The 19195-nt window shown below is 32.4% G+C and overlaps 1 protein-coding gene across 2 annotated transcripts; it reads right to left on the bottom strand.

The window, feature by feature from the left end:
- Positions 1-592: 592 nt before the first annotated feature.
- Positions 593-11195, bottom strand: LOC132748418 (uncharacterized). Of its 2 annotated transcripts, XM_060738032.1 has the most exons (10): positions 10574-11195; positions 9349-9762; positions 8445-8804; positions 8075-8214; positions 6489-6684; positions 5586-5936; positions 4894-5211; positions 4360-4686; positions 3630-3965; positions 593-1264 (listed from the first exon to the last, which is right to left on the bottom strand). In XM_060738032.1, exons 1-10 carry the CDS (start codon positions 11061-11063, stop codon positions 1095-1097), a joined length of 3102 nt encoding a protein of 1033 aa, XP_060594015.1. In that variant the 5' UTR covers positions 11064-11195; the 3' UTR covers positions 593-1094. The 2 variants fall into 2 exon arrangements, with proteins under 2 accessions (XP_060594015.1, XP_060594021.1); XM_060738038.1 differs by lacking the exon at positions 9349-9762.
- Between the last annotated feature and the right edge of the window lie 8000 nt (positions 11196-19195).

Raw genomic sequence — 19195 nt, 5'->3', positions numbered from 1 at the left:
TACCGATAAAAAAAGTTCAATTTCCTTTTAACATAATTATTTTTAGATAAAATATTTTATCCTTTTTCCTTTAAACAATAGATACTTGCAGTTTAGTATAAAACTTCCCCTATTCTTCATTCCTGATATCGTGTATTGGTAACTAAAGAAAAAAATCAACAACAATTACTTATAAATTGCGACTCATAGGTATGTTTCATGAAAGTTGTATTGTGCGCGAAAATGAAATTGGAACTGAGTCGAGTTTTCAATATCCGCAGATTCCAACTATCAGTAAGGACGTGAAAATGTGGTGATAGAAATAGTTCACGCGGTCAAACTTTAAATACACAATAAATTATCATTTTGGGTTGTGAATATTAATACATTTATTCTTAAATTTTAAAGAATATTGTAAAATTTCTTACAGTATTAAAGTAAATTAGTTCGTAAGAAAAGATCTGATATAATTATGTTGATAGCTCGTCTTAAGTTTCATACGTTAAAACAAACCACGAGAAACTATATATGGATCTTGTTTATAAGTGTTAGGTGCATTATTTGATGACATATCATATACACACGTATCAGAGCAAATTAGTATCCACCACAATGATATTCTATCATATATTTATTACATATTATAATAATTGTATCATATCAAATATATGTTCATACCACTCTGGAACTCAAACAATTCATAAGAATACCAGTATGATACAAGTTTATTGTTTGTTTTAATACTTGAAATAATAAAATGCTAATTGTTGACTTAACCACTTTAACCCATTGATAAATATCCTCAAGTTTGATCTTCAAAAGAAGAGCTGTAAATAATCTTTAAAATTCCTAGAAAAAAATCTATATAGGCTACAGTCAGAAACATCATGACTATGTTATACGCCAAATATCACAATTTTCTTTCAGTCATTTTCAAAAGTACAAGATTGACAAATACAAATACACCATTACCAATTAATTGTGAAAATCACATCTATAAGATTGGTTCATAAAATTTGATTGGCATCAATAACATTAATCTCATAAAAAGTGTAACTTTCCTGTCTATGTAAATGTCTTTCAAACACTCATTTATTACTTCACATATTACTGGGTCAACAAGATGAACAATATCTACTGTTACATATTGGGTCTGAGTCCCAAAGAGAACACGACCCTGAAGCACACTCTAAATCATATAAACGATTGCCAACACATCTAATGAATCGTCTGCAATTATAGGGATGAGGGTCATAGTCGCCTGTTTCGTTAAAGAGACAAACATCTGAAAACATATATGAAATAGTGATGAATCAAATGTCATTTATCAAAGTCAAAATTAAACCTTAATCTGAAGATTTTGTGTGACAGTTTTCCGCTTTTAATTTTGACCAGTTTTTTTAGGCTTAAGGGTCACAATTTCAAAATATAATTATGTAGCTTGAAATCATATAAAGTCAGTGTGACCAGATTTGGGTTACTTGGATAGGGGTATATGTTTGGATTCGATAAGGTTAGGTGTTAAAGAAACAGCTTTGATACATATTTAAATATGCTGAAAAAATAAACATGTAGTGAAAATATGAGTTTAGCACAAGATACGTATCATGAATATGAAAAATCAGAATACATTTATTCCTTTATAAAATGAAAATCCTTTTGAAACCATACAGAATTTTTTTTACTGTTTCCAAGACTCTTACTAACAGCTAAGTATGTACTTGCGTATCAGCAAAGGAAAATTGAACAACTAGAAATGTGTCATCATGCCACAGATGCCCCTGCATGCAGCCAAAATTTCAGATGTTATAATTATATTTAGTTCCAAATTTGTTTGCACAAATTATTGTTTTCATTTTAAGTTCAAAGCCCTTAAAACTTTTCAATGTTAACACAAACCATTTTCATACAATGTTCAAGGCACTGAAATTATTCAGTCTTAACCTTTTGAAAATAGCATATTTCATATTTGTAGCCAAAACAATGGCTACATACATTTCCATAAAAGTATGAGTGCTGAAACTGAAAGTTCAAAATTTTTCCAATATTCAAGAAAGATAAGTTTGTCCAAAATCATTAAACCACGACCTAATTCAAACTTAAACTGCTTATTCCTAAGATGTATCTATATTATTTTCAAAGTGAAAGGGACATAACTCTGCCAAAAAATCATCGAACCATGACCAAATTCCAACTTGACCTGCCCATTCCTTTGACATATCCAATTATGTCAAATTTGAGTTGAATATGTAACACTGTTGGGTAGATCTGATAATGAACAGAAACTGTAAATTTCATATTATTTTCAAAGTGAAAGGGGCATTACTCTGACAAAAATCATTGAACCATGACCAAATTCGAACTTGGCCTGGGCATTCCAAAAACATATCCATATGTCAAATTTGAGTTGAATGTGTTGTACTGTTAGGGAGATAATAAACAGAAACTGAAAATTTCATATTATTTTCAAAGTAAAAGGGGCATAACTCTGCCAAAAATCGTCGAACCAAGACCAAATTCGAACTTGACCTGTATTTTCTCATGTCATATCCATATGTCAAATTTGAGTTGAATGTGTTGTACCGTTGAGGAGATAATGAACGGAAACTGAAAATTTCATATTATTTTCAAAGTAAAAGGGGCATAACTCTGCCAAAAATCATTGAACCATGGCCAAATTCAAACTTGACCTGTATTTTCTCATGACATATCCATATGTCAAATTTGAGTTGAAAATGTGCAACTGTTACTAAGATAATGAACGGAAACTGATGATGACGGAATGACAGAATGACGGAAGGACGGAATGACGGAAGGACGGAAGGACGGAACAGGGTAACACTATATGCCCCGGCCATTACATGGCGTGGGCATAAAAACATTAAAATCCCCAAACCTCCAAATGTTAAGGTATACATCACTCTAAGGCCATCGCAAATTTTATGAAGACCCATTAATACAAGAATGATAGCATTGTTTAAAAGATACATTATCATGGATCGGTGATTAATAAATTTCTATATAGCTTATTTTATAAATAGTTTTATAACACGTTTCTGTTATTTGTTTCGTGAATTCTGGGTAAACACAAGGAAGTTTTTTGGAAAACAGCAGTTATAAACCTTATGTTTACAAAATATTAAGAAGTGTTTATGAGTAAGAGAACAATTACACTAATACTGATCCTGATTGTTAAAATGTTGTCATATAGATAGCAAGAGGGTTTTTTTTGCACAATAAAGTAAAACATGTGTTATGATAATTGACTTAAGATTATACTGCTTTCGTAGCATCTTTAAAACGATTCGTTTTTGTGAGTGTTTTCTTCTCTGAATGATTATTTTTAAATTTGTTACATCAAGCTTTACTGTTTCAAATGAAAGAACATTTCAGACATTAGGGGCTTTATTGTTATCCGAAATGAGACACTAACGTGTACCGATAAATCAAATCATACGATCTAAGGCACGACTGGGTTGTAAGAAATCAAATGAAATATTTATGTAATCCTTTACTCATCTCAATCGCCAACTGACAATATTGCATTATGGAAAAGTATTGCAATAGGCTGATAAAAACTAATAGGTTTTGGCAAACCTACTATTAAAGCGAAATATGTCTGTTAATTTTCTATCAAAGGGCAAACTTACTTTTCAGGATTCGAAGTTCTTTCTCGGTACTAGACGTTATTACATTATTGTTTTCATCTGTAACCACACATCTAATAGTCGAGCCATTCATGCCTACCGGAAACTTGTGCTGCGTTCTTTCAATAGAGGAAGCTCGATCGCATTCTCCATTTTCATAAATTTCTGTGATATAATCTTTGAAGGAATCCGAACCTTTAGGTTTATTTTCGATCTTCAACCTCCTGTTTTTTGTAGGATAACCAAGGAATGCATCACACTTTAAAAGGTCCTCCCATTCCGACATTTGTTCTTCTACTATTGTTGTTGGGAGGCGTAAATTAGGGATAGTAGGTGCAGCTTAAAACAAAAACGTATGAATGACTCATTTATACAACAGGAAAGAGACAATGTTTTTAGCCTCATTTTAGAATTTATATTGTCAAGGAAATCAATGTCAATGTAAACAGCGAAGAGGACAGTTGAAGTGATACTCCAACCCGTCATAATATAAAGACATAAAATTGTTAAATTGCAAAGCGTACAAACAATAGTACCAGAAATAAGTCCATGACGTTAATTTGTTGGGTTATAACAACAAAAATCAATTAAAATAGGAGATTCGAGGACCTGGAAAATAAGATTTTCTTCCAGCTTCCAATATGCAGGCAACCGATTAGAAAAAAAACGAAAACAGTTAGTCACTTTAAAGATGTAAGAAGAGATTTGACAATACGAAAAATAACTTGCTGACCTATGACTTTGAAATCCATTGATGTTTTTAAAGTGTTCATTCCTACCGCTTTGCATGAATATATAACTTCATTGATACACGATACGGTATGTATGGTCAGCGTCGTGGTGAAAACTGTACTGTTTTCAGACAGGGTTCCATCCACAGAAAACTCTGCTTCATTGCTACATGTTCCATTGCCTGCTGTGTTTACTTCACATAGTGTTTCTTCGGTAGAAAACCTACTGATGACAACGTAGCTAAGATTTGTCGTTTCAGTGAGGATACATTGAATCGATTTGGTGATTCCTACTGTCCCCGTCTTGCTTTCCTCAGTGAAATATAAAACTGAAATGTAAGATTTATTTAGAAATTCTTAAAAGATAACAATTTACCAAGGCTAAAATTTAACTAAAATCACCGTGTAAGCCATCCATTATGGTATATGGAAACAATTGTGTTCTTTTCACAATGATTATATTATATGTTTTTAGCATTCGTAACATCAAATTATTTTTATATATTGAATAAATCATTACTTCAACAAATACTTACTTGGATCAGTAACATTCAAAATCTCTACATTCGATGACAGTTTAGTTCCATTCGTAAAACTGGTAACACATTGATATCTTCGACCGTCCATTTCGTCTTTGACTTCAAATTCGTGCGTAATTGTTTCAACATTTTCACATGTTTCCGGATTCAGATAAACTTCTGAACTTGAGGGTGGCAATTTTTGAACGACACTATCTTCTGTGATGCTCATTATATGTGGGGGTATACCAATGTTTCCTGTACACTTCAAAGTCGCCTCTTGTCCCTTGTAGAACTTATCTTGTCCTAGCGTAAGAACAGGCACGGATGGATTCACTGGAAAATAATGAAAACTTCTTTTTCTTCTTGATATAAAGATACTATTTTATTCATTCAACTCGTTAAAAACAAATAGTTTAACAGCTAATGAGGTAGTTGTATGCTATTATAGGCTAAGAGTGGGAAACATTCTACGGATTTTGAACATTTCTATTCTGACTAAATGTTAGTTTTAATATAAGATTTCGAAATGCAAATTGTTTTAAATGTATACATATATTTACAAGAATCATCAACTCCAGCTCATCATTATCTAAAAAACGTTGAACACAAGAACCTATACAATATATATACAATATATATATACAATAAAACTGAGACAAAATGCAAGATATTACATTCATTTTTAAGAGCATGGTAATAAAACATACTTTTAAATACTATGCTTTCTGACGCCATCAACCAGCTGTCACCAATTTCTACAGTACTTATGTAGTCTATATCGCCGCCTTTCGTACATGCATCGCTACATGTAACGTTTCGAAATTGAAAAGTCAGTCTTGCTGTCGTATTGTTTATATCACTATCTATCAGGTCGATGTTTTCTTCTATGGTCAGGTTGGAGAGCGTATCATTTTTCTGTATAGAGACAATAGCGATCTCTGTGCCGCTACAGTTTTTTCGCAGTTCTAGTGTACTCCATCCTCGGATATTAGCAAGATGTGTGGAGATGTTAAAGTATTCGCCTATGTCAACTGTAGACGCCGAGGAAGATAACTGTACTAAAATTGTTGAAGCGTGTGTTCAAAATATATACATATTTTTAAAGTTCGCTTTAAGATAAGCAAATCAATCGATCGGGTGAAATCTTCCAAGTTTTTTATATGGTTGAGTGATTGATGTTAATCAAAAGATTAATCTGGAAAAGGGTCACGATTTCAACACTACACTCTCTGTCTATTCACTGAATGTGAGAAATGATTTCTATTGTTAGTTTTACAGGATACAATATTCCACATTATATTTTATTTCGAAAGAAAAAGAGCTTCCATGATGACGATAATAAATAAGACCTCAACTAAATTGAAAACTTATATTATAAACAATTGAAATAACTAATCGACAAAGATATGAAAAAATTAAAATGAATAATAACACACGGACCGTACGGTCACTTAATTAAAGCATTAATTTACTAAAGTTACGAACACTACCTCTTTATAAGAATATAGAAATCATATAACATGTAACCAAAAGGAAAAAACAGAGAAGTATTGCGATGCTAAAGGGTATATCCTTTCAAACGATTTTTAAATTTTTAAGTTGACCCTTACTTTTTGTGGTTGTCACATTCAAGAGAATACTCTTTTTATCGCGACTACCATCATCACCTCGAGCAATACACTGTAACTCAGCTCCATGCATATCATTTGTTACAACGAATGATCCATTAACAAGTTCATCAACTTGGCAGCCGGAAGAATGTGTTGAATCAATGACAGAGTTAATATCCTTGCTTGTTTCCTCGTCCTATATAAAAGTAAAAATAATACATTTTCAACATAATATCAAGGAAAAAGTTGCGAACGTGATTGTGATCTTTGAAAATATTAGCTATAAAATATGTTTCATTATACGGTGTCTTCTTAAGTTACTTTGTTAAATTATGACATCATATTTCAAAAAATCAACAACCAGTATACAAGTTTTTCTTATTAAGTGTCACAATAAGCAGGGTCTAGCACAAAATACACTATAATATATTTGTAATGAGATAGTTTTGTATTTGATACAAAATTATAAAACAATAAAGCAAATTATATTAGGTAAATGTTGTTGATTCTAATTTCTGTCAGAAGCAAATCGTTCTGATGAAAGTAATTCTGGTTATTTTCACATGCACGGATTTGGGGATGTTACGTCTAAGTCATATTAGTCATAGATACAAAAATATTACATATCACCTGTAGCATTCTAATGGATACCTATCAAAACTATAATATGTCCGGGTTGTTTCTTTGGGTATTTTTGTTTGTAATGAGCTGCCGTTTAATACTGACTTTTATACAACGAGTCTGTAAAGTCTGTGTTAAAAAGTGAGATTATTACAACCGCTAGGGGGCGTGGACAGTAATATTCACATGTCATTACCGTCCATGAAAAGTCCCAATCAAACCGACCCTGCAACATTTTAATTTTTGTTAGAATCCCCGTTGTACTTGGCAACATCTAAAAAGACCTTACTCATGTATGATAGATTTTACATGAGTTGTCATGTGATTAATAATCGGGCACAGTGGTTTTATGGTAGCACTGTCTTATTACAAGTGTGAGGGTCTCGAGTTTCATACCCCATTACACAAAACTAAATTTACAATCATTTCTTCAATGAGACTAAAGAATTCAATTTTCCCTATAATGGCGCCTTACGCATTGTAAAAGAAAGAACTGGCTGCTTCTACGACAAAGTAATATTGCCTTATCACCAAAAATTAAAATTAGTGATTCGCCCATGTCTGTTTTCGGCTCACAATAAGCATTTGTGACGGTCGAGCCTATGTGGTCTTTAATGTGCATTAACTTGTATTTGTTTGCTTGAGATTCAATAAAACCCAATAATGATTTAAATATTTACATCACGTGATACAAAATGCTGGAAGTGCATTGGTTACATATGTTAAGGTGTGAAATTAATAAATTTACCGAACGTGTCTATGAAAGAGTTACAAAGCAAGTCTATATGGAATCTATTAAATTTATAAAATGGGTTCGAATTGTAAATACAATTACAACAAAACTGAATATTTCACAACACGGTGTTATAAAGCAAATTTACTTCAAACAACGTTACAACGTCCATATGTTATAAAATCTTAAAATGCATTTCCTTCACTTTGAAATACAACATTGGCGATCATACCCAATATATTCTCACAGATATGTTTCCGAGTTTGTTCTCGTTTTCATCTTTACCAATAAGTCCCTTGCACACGACATTGGCATCGTCCCCTTGAACATAGGATGTTGAAGCGATTATTTCCTTTATTTTTGAAGCCGTTTCTGAAATCATACGATCCAAAGCATCATTTGTCAGACATTATTCCTTATTTATTCAGTATTTGATAAATTTGGACAGATATATTATTTCGTATGCTTAAAAACGGGATGATTTACCTAATTTCAAAATATGATATAAGTCGGTGGTTGTAAAGATTAGGAACTACCGGTATCAATAATATAAATAAAAGAAAATGAATATGGTAAGTACTTGATAGAAAAAGAGATGTTACCTATCACTTTGATTTCTGTCGACGTGTTTTTTTGGTCTGTAGGAACTTGTATATCACCAACAATCACGGCACATGTGTAAACCCCTGTGTCATCACAGTTAGCTGTATCGAACGTTAACTGAAGGTGGACACCATCTCTGAAAGTTGACACTTTTTCCCGGAAAGTGGTTGCACCATACCGTATACCACTGGTATGGTTGTAAGTGATGCTGAATAATGGGTTTGGAACAGAATCATTTGAGAGGCTAGATCGAGATACCATGACTGTTCGCCAACTAGATGATTCTCTGAGGCGACAAAAAATATCAAACGAATCCCCGACGTTTACTGGAGAACTTGTTGACTCCGTTGTTAATATACCTGTAAAATACATTATAGAAACAAATGCATGCCAGTGGTTAGCCGTATGTATAACGTTTGTTTATTAACATCCGTTTTATTAGTTACGAAGATTTTGACTGGAACCTAGGTCCAATACAAATGTTTGTAAATATAAAAACATATTTGTTAGGGATTAGTTATGTAGTAAACAACGGATTTGAACATGTATAAGAATATAGATAGGCAGTATTATAGATATACACACACATTACAGCTTAAATGTATACTCATATATATGCCTCATATCTCATGTGTGAATAGTTGTTGTACTTTTTAATATTAATGGTTGAACATTTATAAGAACTTTACTTTACTTGAACATGTGAAGTTGCAAAATACGTATGACTAAATAAAGAATTAATATTAGTTTTAAAAATTTGTTTGATAGTTATCGTTTCTATAAAGAACATATTTGCCAACTCTATTATGTATATCGATCATTTAACACATTCAGCACTTATATTTGCTGAATTAATTGTTAATGCATGCTACATATTTCTATTCCAAAGCTAAATTGATATACCTGGTATTTCACATTCAGGTGTTCCTATCCATGTATTGTTTACACATTGAATTTGTTTTTCACTTTTGGTTTTAAATTCAAAGCCCTCCGCACATCGCACTGTAATTGACATGTCGATATAGCTTAGATCCTCGCTCACTATGACATTATCAGATAGTAAGTATGGTCCGCATGGATGCACAAAGCACGCTGCTTCGGAATCACTTACCCAAGACCCGTTTGACATGCACTGAAAATTGACATTTGTATTTGCCATGAATCCAGGGTTGCACTGTAACTTTGCCGTTGAGTTGATCGCTTTTTTTAATACATTTACCAGTCCGTTTTGAACTACAGGATTGTCCTCACACACCACAGGTTTGCATGATCCGGATGGTTCCTTCATTTCGTTCAAACCGCATACAACTTCTTCCGCTGACATTAAATCATGTACAATGTTTAAGTTTTAAATATTTTAAATGAACTGAAATTTATTAAAAGTATACATAACAAAGGTGGATAACGAGATTAAGGCTACCAAGGGACCACATTTTTCCGGATGTTTTTTACGTAATAGCTCCGTAATCCTCTATCTTAATGATATCGACCATTTTTGTTAGAATACTATTTACTAAATTAGAATTGGAAAGAAATATATCCCATGCAAACGAACGTTTTATGAAACAAAACATATCTGTGTAAAATTTACACAAAGGCAACATAGTTTTACTAAATTCAGTTTTAAAAAAAATTTGAAACTAGGCATAATTATTCCTTTCAATCTATCTCCTGAGAAAATAGTGAAAATTTAACCATTTGGCATAAGAAATTATAATGGAAATAATGGCAAAAGAAAAAAAATTGCAGTATCGGAAGAATTTTGAATGGACGAGAGTGGTCAAAATATGATAAAAGGACAACAAGGAAGGACGGCATTCAACAAACGCATCCATCGGCAAGGAGCCCAGCAGGACACCAAACTAGGCAGGGCACACGGGAGGGACGCCAACAGAAGTAAGGGCACTGTCCATACCCTAGCGTAAGCAGCATTGAGTATTGGGGAAAATAGAATTTTAAACAATATACAAATGTAATATTGGAAAATAGGTGTGTCGTTTTTGTCATTTCATCAAATCGCCATATAGACCAAAAAACTACAAAAATGGCTATGATGTTTTGTAACACATAATCTATAAATAATAAGAATGCATAGGTGTGTAATGAAACAAAAGTCAAACCTGAATACCTTTTGATGAAAAATTCCGCACAATAAAAAATGTTATTACTCCAAGCACAGCTAGGACAAGCACGACACCAACAACTTGAATTATTCTGCACCTATTAGATTGCTTTCGGGGCTTTGTAGTGTTTGGTATTGGAAGTTCATTAATATCTGCGTACGAATGATTTGTTCTTCCGGAACTGGTTATATCTTTATCTTGCCATTCCTTCCGAATATCAAGTCGGTTGTTGCTGCCTGGTATCCATAGATTTTTAGTATTATTAAAACGTGATCCTCTTTCAAATCCATTGTCATAATCTTTTCTATAAGAATCCGCAGACTCCGTCTTTTGTCTATTTTTGCTTTTTTCTTCATCTTGTTGTAACATATCCGGATCCCTGCCATAAGAATAATCTGATTCGTTGCGTTTGTTTTCGCCGACGATGTTTGAATTTCTTTCCCGATCAATGTTTTGCTTTAAAAGATTGTTTCTAATATTTTGCTTGGATTCCATGCTTTCTTAAAATATATACTAGCCTTTTTTCAAAAGTTTTAAGAAATTTAAGGTTTTTATGTCAAACAAAATATTAGCCTTAGATGTAAGAGTATCAAAGTAGCACATGAATAGCTTAATCCACGCAGAAAATTTAATGAACGGGTACTTCCTTATTGCGCTAGAAATAATATCATTGGTTGTAACATTTATGAAGGCCTGCCAATAATAATCTATATTGTTATACGTTAGTTTCTTTCGTACATATTTTGCAGGCGATTGCTTAAAGTTATTTTACAAACCTATTCAATATGTACAATGTGAATTACAATGTAATGCTGCATATCTTAGCAACAAATTAGATTTTAATAAAAATTATTTTTATTTTCGCCTATGCACAAACGATTGGCTTTATTTTGTTTTTACGGAAGGAAGGAATTCTGAATATGCTGTACATTTGTGTGTGTGTGAGGAAAATCATGTATCCAATCTTTAACCAGCATGCCTCCTTATTTATGTTAATTTTCACGAAAGTTCTCACATTATGTTTATTTAATTTTAATTTTTTTATTCTATTTATATTTATTTAAAAGTGAATCGAATATCTTTAGTACAATGAATAATAACTCAAATAGTATTTAGTAGTCAACATCATTATAACAAACCGTGAAATAATTTAACATTGAAGTTTTTGACTGTGAGATACATGATTGGATATTTCATATTTTATAGTAGATAATAAAATGTTCTAGAATAAAAATATTAATAAAAATAAAATAAAATATAAAAAAATAAAAACATATAAATGTTCATTCTACATCAATTAGTTCTTTTACGGCAATTTGGCAAGCATCATTTCATAATAAGAATATTCTTATTATATATTTCTGTTGTTTTTATCAATATCTGAAATGAAAAGAGGATATTGAATGAGTGTAGTTTAATACTAAATTTATTGAACGAGTTGAATAAAATCATATTATTGTTTTATTCAACGAGTTCAATCAATTTAATATTGAATCTACACGAATAGAATATTCTATTCATCACATATAAGATAAGAACTTTAGACTGTTAAAAAGAATAATTTTTCAATGACGCGCCCATAGTGTAACGCTAACATTAGCGCGCTTTAACCCTATGTTTCTATATAGCGCAAGTGTTATTACACTAATGTAATATCGTTTTTATTAAATGGCTTTATTACACTCCTGCACCGCGGTTTATGTGATAATTATAGAAAATATGCCTATTGAAGACCTATTCACTTTAAATGTCTATGTTATTATTCAGCGATTTAAACAAAATGATAAGCTAAATAATGTGTATGTAATGAAAGTTCCGCGTTATAGCTAAAACAATTTCAATCGCAATGTTATCACTAGTTTTCAATCGTTTAAAAATTGTAGATATTATATCAATGAATTCTGAATCATTAAAAAATGTATCATTCATAAGGTCTCCAAACAGAATTTAACACAGTCACGTAGCTTTTAAATTAAACGATAAGTAATCGTTTCCCACAAACAATATCAAAAGAACAGTGGTAGATATTGAATACTTCTTTAAATTCGGTCAGACGGGTATTAAAGGTAATTATTTAGTATTGTATATCAAATCTCATTGTAAATAACTCAATGTCCATAATAGCATGAATATAAAACTGTTAATGACAGTTTCAAGTAGTTTTAATTAATCCTTGATTGGTTATCTCCCGTTTTAAATATTTTAACGTAATAAAGACATTCAGTGTGTGAAGACATAGTTAACAGAACTGCCTCTTTTAAGCACTCAAAGCGAGTCTTTAGTAAAATGTACCCCATGACTTGGATTAAAATCATTCTTATCTAAAGTTTCTGCATATAATAAACCATTTAAATTCAAAGATAAATTATTGTTCTTATCTAAAGGTTCTTTAATGTGTGATGGCAAATAACTGTAATGCGTAATGTAAAACAAACGCGTAATGAATAAGACCTGCCTTTTGAAATTAATCTTGAACTCGATTAATACGAACTCATACGTTTTGTATATAATATAAAATTTATTCTTATTACATAATTACTCATTGTACTTTCAAGCATATCCATGTACATACATATACACACTGCCAATATTTAGCAAATAAAAACTAGGATAAGACCTATATAAGCATCAGCTTTCGGTTCTGATCCTTTTTCATTCATTTCATGTGTTGTAAAGTTCTGTTTGTAAATTGTAAATGTGTATACTTGTTTGAAATAAACTATGTTTAAACTAAATTAATCTTGAGTAGTGAATATCCTTAGACTTAAGTCTTTGGTTCATAGAAAAAAAACACTAAGATAATAAATAGAATTAAACAAAAGGTTGCTGACCAATGACATATCTAAGAAGAAATGAAAACCTGTGTTATCTTTAAGGTTGACCTGATCTTTGGAAGACAGCACATGCAACAGCCCGATGATGTAATGCTTTTTTATAAGAAGAGTTTAATCTTCAAAGGTAAAGATATTACAATCAATGATTCAGCTAATGAAATTTCGTAAGTAAATGCATTCTACGATATTCAAACAGATTTTTACAACTTTAGCTCGGTATATCTTTGTGAAAATATTTAACTAAAATCTACAGTAATATTGTTTAATAGTGTATGTAGAATATTGATCTTTGCTATATGTATATCTTGTTAGAACTACTTGTATTTGAATTATTTTAAGGATAACTCTTCATATCATTGCATGTGATCGTAACATGATTACCTCCCATTAAAAATATCCATACGCGAAAAGTAATTTTACAGCGAAGGCGCAGTGGGAAGTTTAATAAATAAAACTTCACCCCGCAGGGGCGCCGAGCGAAATTCCAGTAATAAAACCACGGATGCACGGGGCGAAAAATATAACTTCGTCCCGCGCCTCCGCTAATTAGCGTGTTTTCGCCCGGCGAAAAAGTCGAGAATTAACACTTTGACATGGCAGGGGCGTGGGGCGAAAACACGAATGGCACAAATCATCCACCATATTATATTGTGTATTATGGTATTGAATCGGTGATACCAATAATGTACGTTGTAGAGTTCACCCGTGCAATGTCTTAAACTTTTGGACGTTCGTTCAGAGTTGTATTTTTTCTAGTTTGTTTTGTTTGTTTTATATGTATTGTTTGATTTTATTAACTTGTCGATTACATATTGATTATATGGTCAATGTTGTTGTTGTTGTATATGGCCAATGCATACAATATATTAATTTTTCAATAGAGTTTGGGTCCGTGAGATGTTCATGGTAAGGCATAATTTATTTTATTGTGTGTCTATGAAATAGCTATGCGCAATATGGCAAATTACGGGTTTACAATTTCTAAATGTCCTGAGTGTTGTAAAAGAGAGAGAGACCGCTTAGGAAATTTTTCCTCAACATTTTGGCGCTAAGCCTGTTTTTTATGTTGTTTTAATATGTTTTGCATTATTTTTTGGTAAAGTCTTTTGTCTTTTTTAAATCACATTGTTGAAGAACTAATATGTAAAATTCATTAGGATTAAAATTTATGAATGTCATTTCAATGCCGTAAAACACATACAAAACCAGACAAGACAGTGTTCCTAAGTTGCTTCATATTCATAGGAGATAATTATACATGTATAATTAGGCAATTTCTATAAAATATTCTGCAAAAAAGCAAAATAAAGAAAGAGTAGGTCTAGAACAATTGTTACATTAGGGATCGAACAACAGACCTCTTTTTTATAAGCAGTCACTCATCAGACTGTTCTTTTCACGGACGTGAGTATGGCCTATACATCAAGGTGATGTGACTTTTTTTTTTAAAGTTTTTTATTCCATATTAACTCTCGTAAACTGCACAGACAGAACCAAAGTGGTATCGAATAGTTTAATGAGTGATATACTGTATTCATAATTGAGGTGTAAATACAATCAGACTATATAAACGTTAAGTTTTCTCATTCCGAATCACCCGTGTACTTTTACCTTGTCTAGCACTGGGTACCACGAAAAGAACAATCTTAAGGCCTAAACAGAAAGTAAGATTTATTTGTACAACACTAATTAAAGATATGATACAAAGATGATAAAGTACATTTTTCAAAGCAATACAACACTTGCATTCAGACCGTAAATCGTTGTGTTAGTCACAGGGCTTCCCTCTAAAACAATTCCCTCAGAATGGATCCCTTAATGAATTTATAGACTATAATTATTGCTGAAATATGTGTCAGTGTCATTTAATTGCTGGTATTGACCAATTAGGAAGATTGGTGAAGAGATAGGCCGTGGATAGTATGGGGGAGTATTTAGGAAATTAACATGTTCTGGAATGAATAACATAACTGAGCACCCTAAAGCCTGTTCTGTATTTTGGTGTCAGAGTGAAAAAATATTTTTCTGCATGAGTAATGATGGAAACTCCTCTAACAAAAAAGTAGTCTATAATCATTTTCTGAGTAATTTGGGATCCGAACATTCCACAACTTTGGGGCTCCCCAAGAATGTTCTAATGTATTTTTTAACATTATTAGGGGATAATTGAGAAATCTGTAACCTGTCATCACGAACGGTCTGTACAATTAGAATTAAGAGATAGAAAATATCCTATCATGTAAATATAGTATTGAAATGCACGAATTCAAGAAATATTACCCTTCACACATGTAGATTTGCTTGTACATCATAGTTGTAATTGATGTTGTTCTTCAAAATCCTACCGTATATCGAGGCCTTTAACCTTTACTAAATCCCGACAGGGACTTTGGATTCTTTCATGTGAGGAAGCTACCCAGCTAGCTTACGGAACGTCGGTGGTTCTACTCAGGTGCCCGTTCGTGCCTGAAATAATTCACGGAAGGGCACCTGAGGTCTTCCTCCACCAGTAAAGCTGGAACGTCGCGATATGACCTATACTGTGTCGATGTGACGTAAAACCCAAAACAAACAAAAAATAACCTTTACTATATTCTGGTATTACTCATGTACTTAAATTAAATAATTGGATCAAACGTCCGTTGGCTTGATTTATGGAAATCATATTCTGACAGATAAAAATACCTTTTACTTGAAAAAAAAGATATTTGATGAGAGATCTCCAGTAGAAATTAATATTGACTGATAATTATTCCGATCTGAAGGGAACTTCTATAACATGACACACTGTCAAGTTTTGGTTTCACTTACGAGATTTTTATCGATATTCTGAGCGATACTTGTAATTATAAGTTAAGAATCGCTGTACATCTGGACTTGCTGCACTGCTAAGATTTACTGCAGTATTGGACTTGCTGTACTATTAAACTAGCTATGCTTCTTAGACTTGCTGCGCTCTTTGGACTTGCTGCGCTTTTTGAACTTGCTGCACTTTTGGACTTGCTGCACTCCTTAGACTTGCTGCACTCCTTAGACTTTCTGCGCTTCTTAGACTTGCTGCAATCTTTAGACTTGCTGCACTATTGGACTTGTTATGCTTCTTATACTTGCTGCACTAATTAGACTTGCTGCGCTTCTTGGACTTGCTGTGCTCCTTAGACTTGCTGCACTATTAGACTTGCTGCGCTTCTTGGACTTGCTGCACTATTAAACTTGCTGCACTTCTTGGACTTGCTGCGCTCCTTACACTTGCTGCACTACTAGACTTGCTGCGCTTCTTTGACTTGCTGCGCTCCGTAGATTTGCTTCTTTTCTGGGAAGCGTACAGTTCTAAGACTTGCTTCTTTTCTGGGAAGCCGGCCGTTGCTAAGACTCAACTCTTCACTTGAAAGCCGACCGTTTTCTAGACTTGCCGTTTTATTCGGTTCCTTTACTGGTTCTGCTCACCAACAAGGAGACTTGCTGAAAATAAGCTTTCTGACAATATATGAAGCTTCTTTCGAAATCAATGTTTTTTCTTTCTTTTTTTATTTCCAATTTAATTTCATATAAATACACAATGCGCGAACCGGATAGAACGCCACAATTGTGACGTCAAGTCAAAACGATAAATAATACAAAATGGCGGACATTTGTGTTTCTTTTCATAAATAAAATGGCTATTTTGACACACACTTTTGTAGATGCTTGTTCGGTATATTATACTGTATTGTTTTATATTGTATTACATCACATATATAATATATAGTATCGTAACATAATATATCATATTACTTCTTGCATAATTAAGTGTTGAGTCTCAACCTTAACGTGAATGTTTTAATAAACAAAATTTAGTAACATATGGTGGCTAATTTGGTACATTTTGCGCGTTGCATTGTTGATAGCGACGACAAAACCTATATCGTTATCGCATTTTCGTCTTGCCGCAAAGCGAAACACGCCAAACGCCGCGTTGTCGTGCGGCTAATTGTCGCGATGTTGCCCTGTCGATCAAATTCTTTGCTTTGAACCGAGCTACAATGTGACATCGCGACAAAACGCCGCACGATAACGCACCGTTTGGCGTGCATCGTTAGCGACAGGACAAGACAAAAAACAGACAAAGCGCCGTTTGACGTTGTGTCGTGCTGTCGCTAGCGACAATACGATACACAAAAGTGTTCCAAATCAGCCACAGCTACCATACCATATAAAACTATATCTTTTGAAATATCTTTATAGAATTTATCAACAATAGAAGTATAATATTTCGATAATTTCAAAGGAGAAAAAAAGTGGTAACATAGAGTTTCTCTTAAACACACATATGGTAGGGGTTTTGGCCGTTTAGCAATGATTTCAATGCAAGTGCAATTCGCTTTTATGGAAATGTCTCTCGTACAATAAATTTGAAAATTCTATATTAAAATAATTGATTTTGCAGCAGATATTTAGCTTTTTACATTTTAAGAATCCCTCCCCACTTCCTTCTTTAATATATTTTACTAAAGACATGGCTGTATAAGTAATATCCCTAATTTCTTGAATGATTCATTACATTTAGTTTCAGGAAGTCCAGTATGATATAATACGTTTTACATTTAACTCTTATTCAGTCTTCATCTCAGTATGTTTAATATCTGTGGCCAGACTGACCATTTACTATATTACTAGCAGAAGTTAGTGTTGTGCTCTATTTAAATATTAACATTTTATGGCAATTTGACTTTACTTCTTCACCATAAAACAAATGGAGTGTTTTTGAGAAAGGTCAAAATGAAAGTCTATAACGTTCTTCTCATTACAAAGATGGCCTTTTTAATGATGCTATTTTAATGTATAAGAATTTAATACGTTGTTCACTAAACGTCTGAGCAAACAAGTGACCTAGAAATTGGAATCGCACTTAATAGTTCCTAAAACTTGAAGGATATCAACTTGTTAAAAAATGGCGAGCACTTGTAAAATCTGGGCGTTAGTGAGATAAGAGAAGAACTGACATCAAGTTCCACTTGTCCACTTGTAAAATGATAAGTGTCCACATGTTGCTATTTGATTTTTTCTTCCTTTTTCTCTCTTTTTCCTTTTTAATGTTGTTATGTCTAGTTAACCAAATGTTACTTTGATGACATTGGAAGTTAATAAGACAATTAGAAATAAGACGTTCTAAATGTATTTAACGAATACTCATTTTATTGATGCTTATAGAAAGCGTTAGCAGTATATTAAATTGAGAAAAAAACATTTAATGTCAGTAACTTTTAGTATATATTTTATATATATATATATTAAGATTCAAGCGAAAAGGTGTCCAGTTCAATGCAGACACAAAAGGACGGATATGACATGACATGACCGCTTTATCGAATATTAAGATATATAATATATCTTTTAGGCAAAATTTGATCGTAACAATTGATCTAGTCGTTGATATAAATGATCATTTGTCCCTAACAGCTTATACAGAAGACACGTGAGATAAGCAGTCGGTTACCTGTGGAAAAAACTACTTATTACTGATTAGTTATTCAGGAAAATCAGTATTAATCTCATTGTTATTATATATTAAGTTGAATTTTTCACTTATTTAATTCATAATAAAGTTATATTATACATGTTCTATTTTGTATAATTGAAAAGTTAAAGAAAAATATTATTACTCTTTATAATATTTTTGTATTGTTTTGTCATTTTTCAGTCATTTGAATTAAGCCTTGAATTTTCTATACATTTATCTTATTTTATGTATCGTAATACATGTATATGCTTTCGTTATTTTTAAATGTCATATTCTTTAAGTTCAAGAAATGT

This window comes from Ruditapes philippinarum, unplaced genomic scaffold (genome assembly GCF_026571515.1).
Source record: "Ruditapes philippinarum isolate M1 unplaced genomic scaffold, ASM2657151v2 ctg1938_1_1_1_1, whole genome shotgun sequence".
In the NCBI taxonomy this organism is placed as follows: Eukaryota; Metazoa; Mollusca; class Bivalvia; order Venerida; family Veneridae; genus Ruditapes; species Ruditapes philippinarum.
Note: the sequence above shows the minus strand (reverse complement) of the source record. Positions and strands in the feature narration are given on the sequence as shown.

What these genes read in the sequence shown, in the direction of transcription:
- LOC132748418 (XM_060738032.1), bottom strand. Translation starts at nt 11,063, where the DNA reads ATGGAATCCAAGCAAAATATTAGAAACAATCTTTTAAAGCAAAACATT. An exon ending in GACAGAAATCAAAGTGATAG is followed by an intron (nt 8,215 to 8,444) that starts GTAACATCTCTT and finishes GTATGATTTCAG; the next exon opens with AAACGGCTTCAAAAATAAAG. An exon ending in TTTGAATGTTACTGATCCAA is followed by an intron (nt 4,687 to 4,893) that starts GTAAGTATTTGT and finishes CTTACATTTCAG; the next exon opens with TTTTATATTTCACTGAGGAA.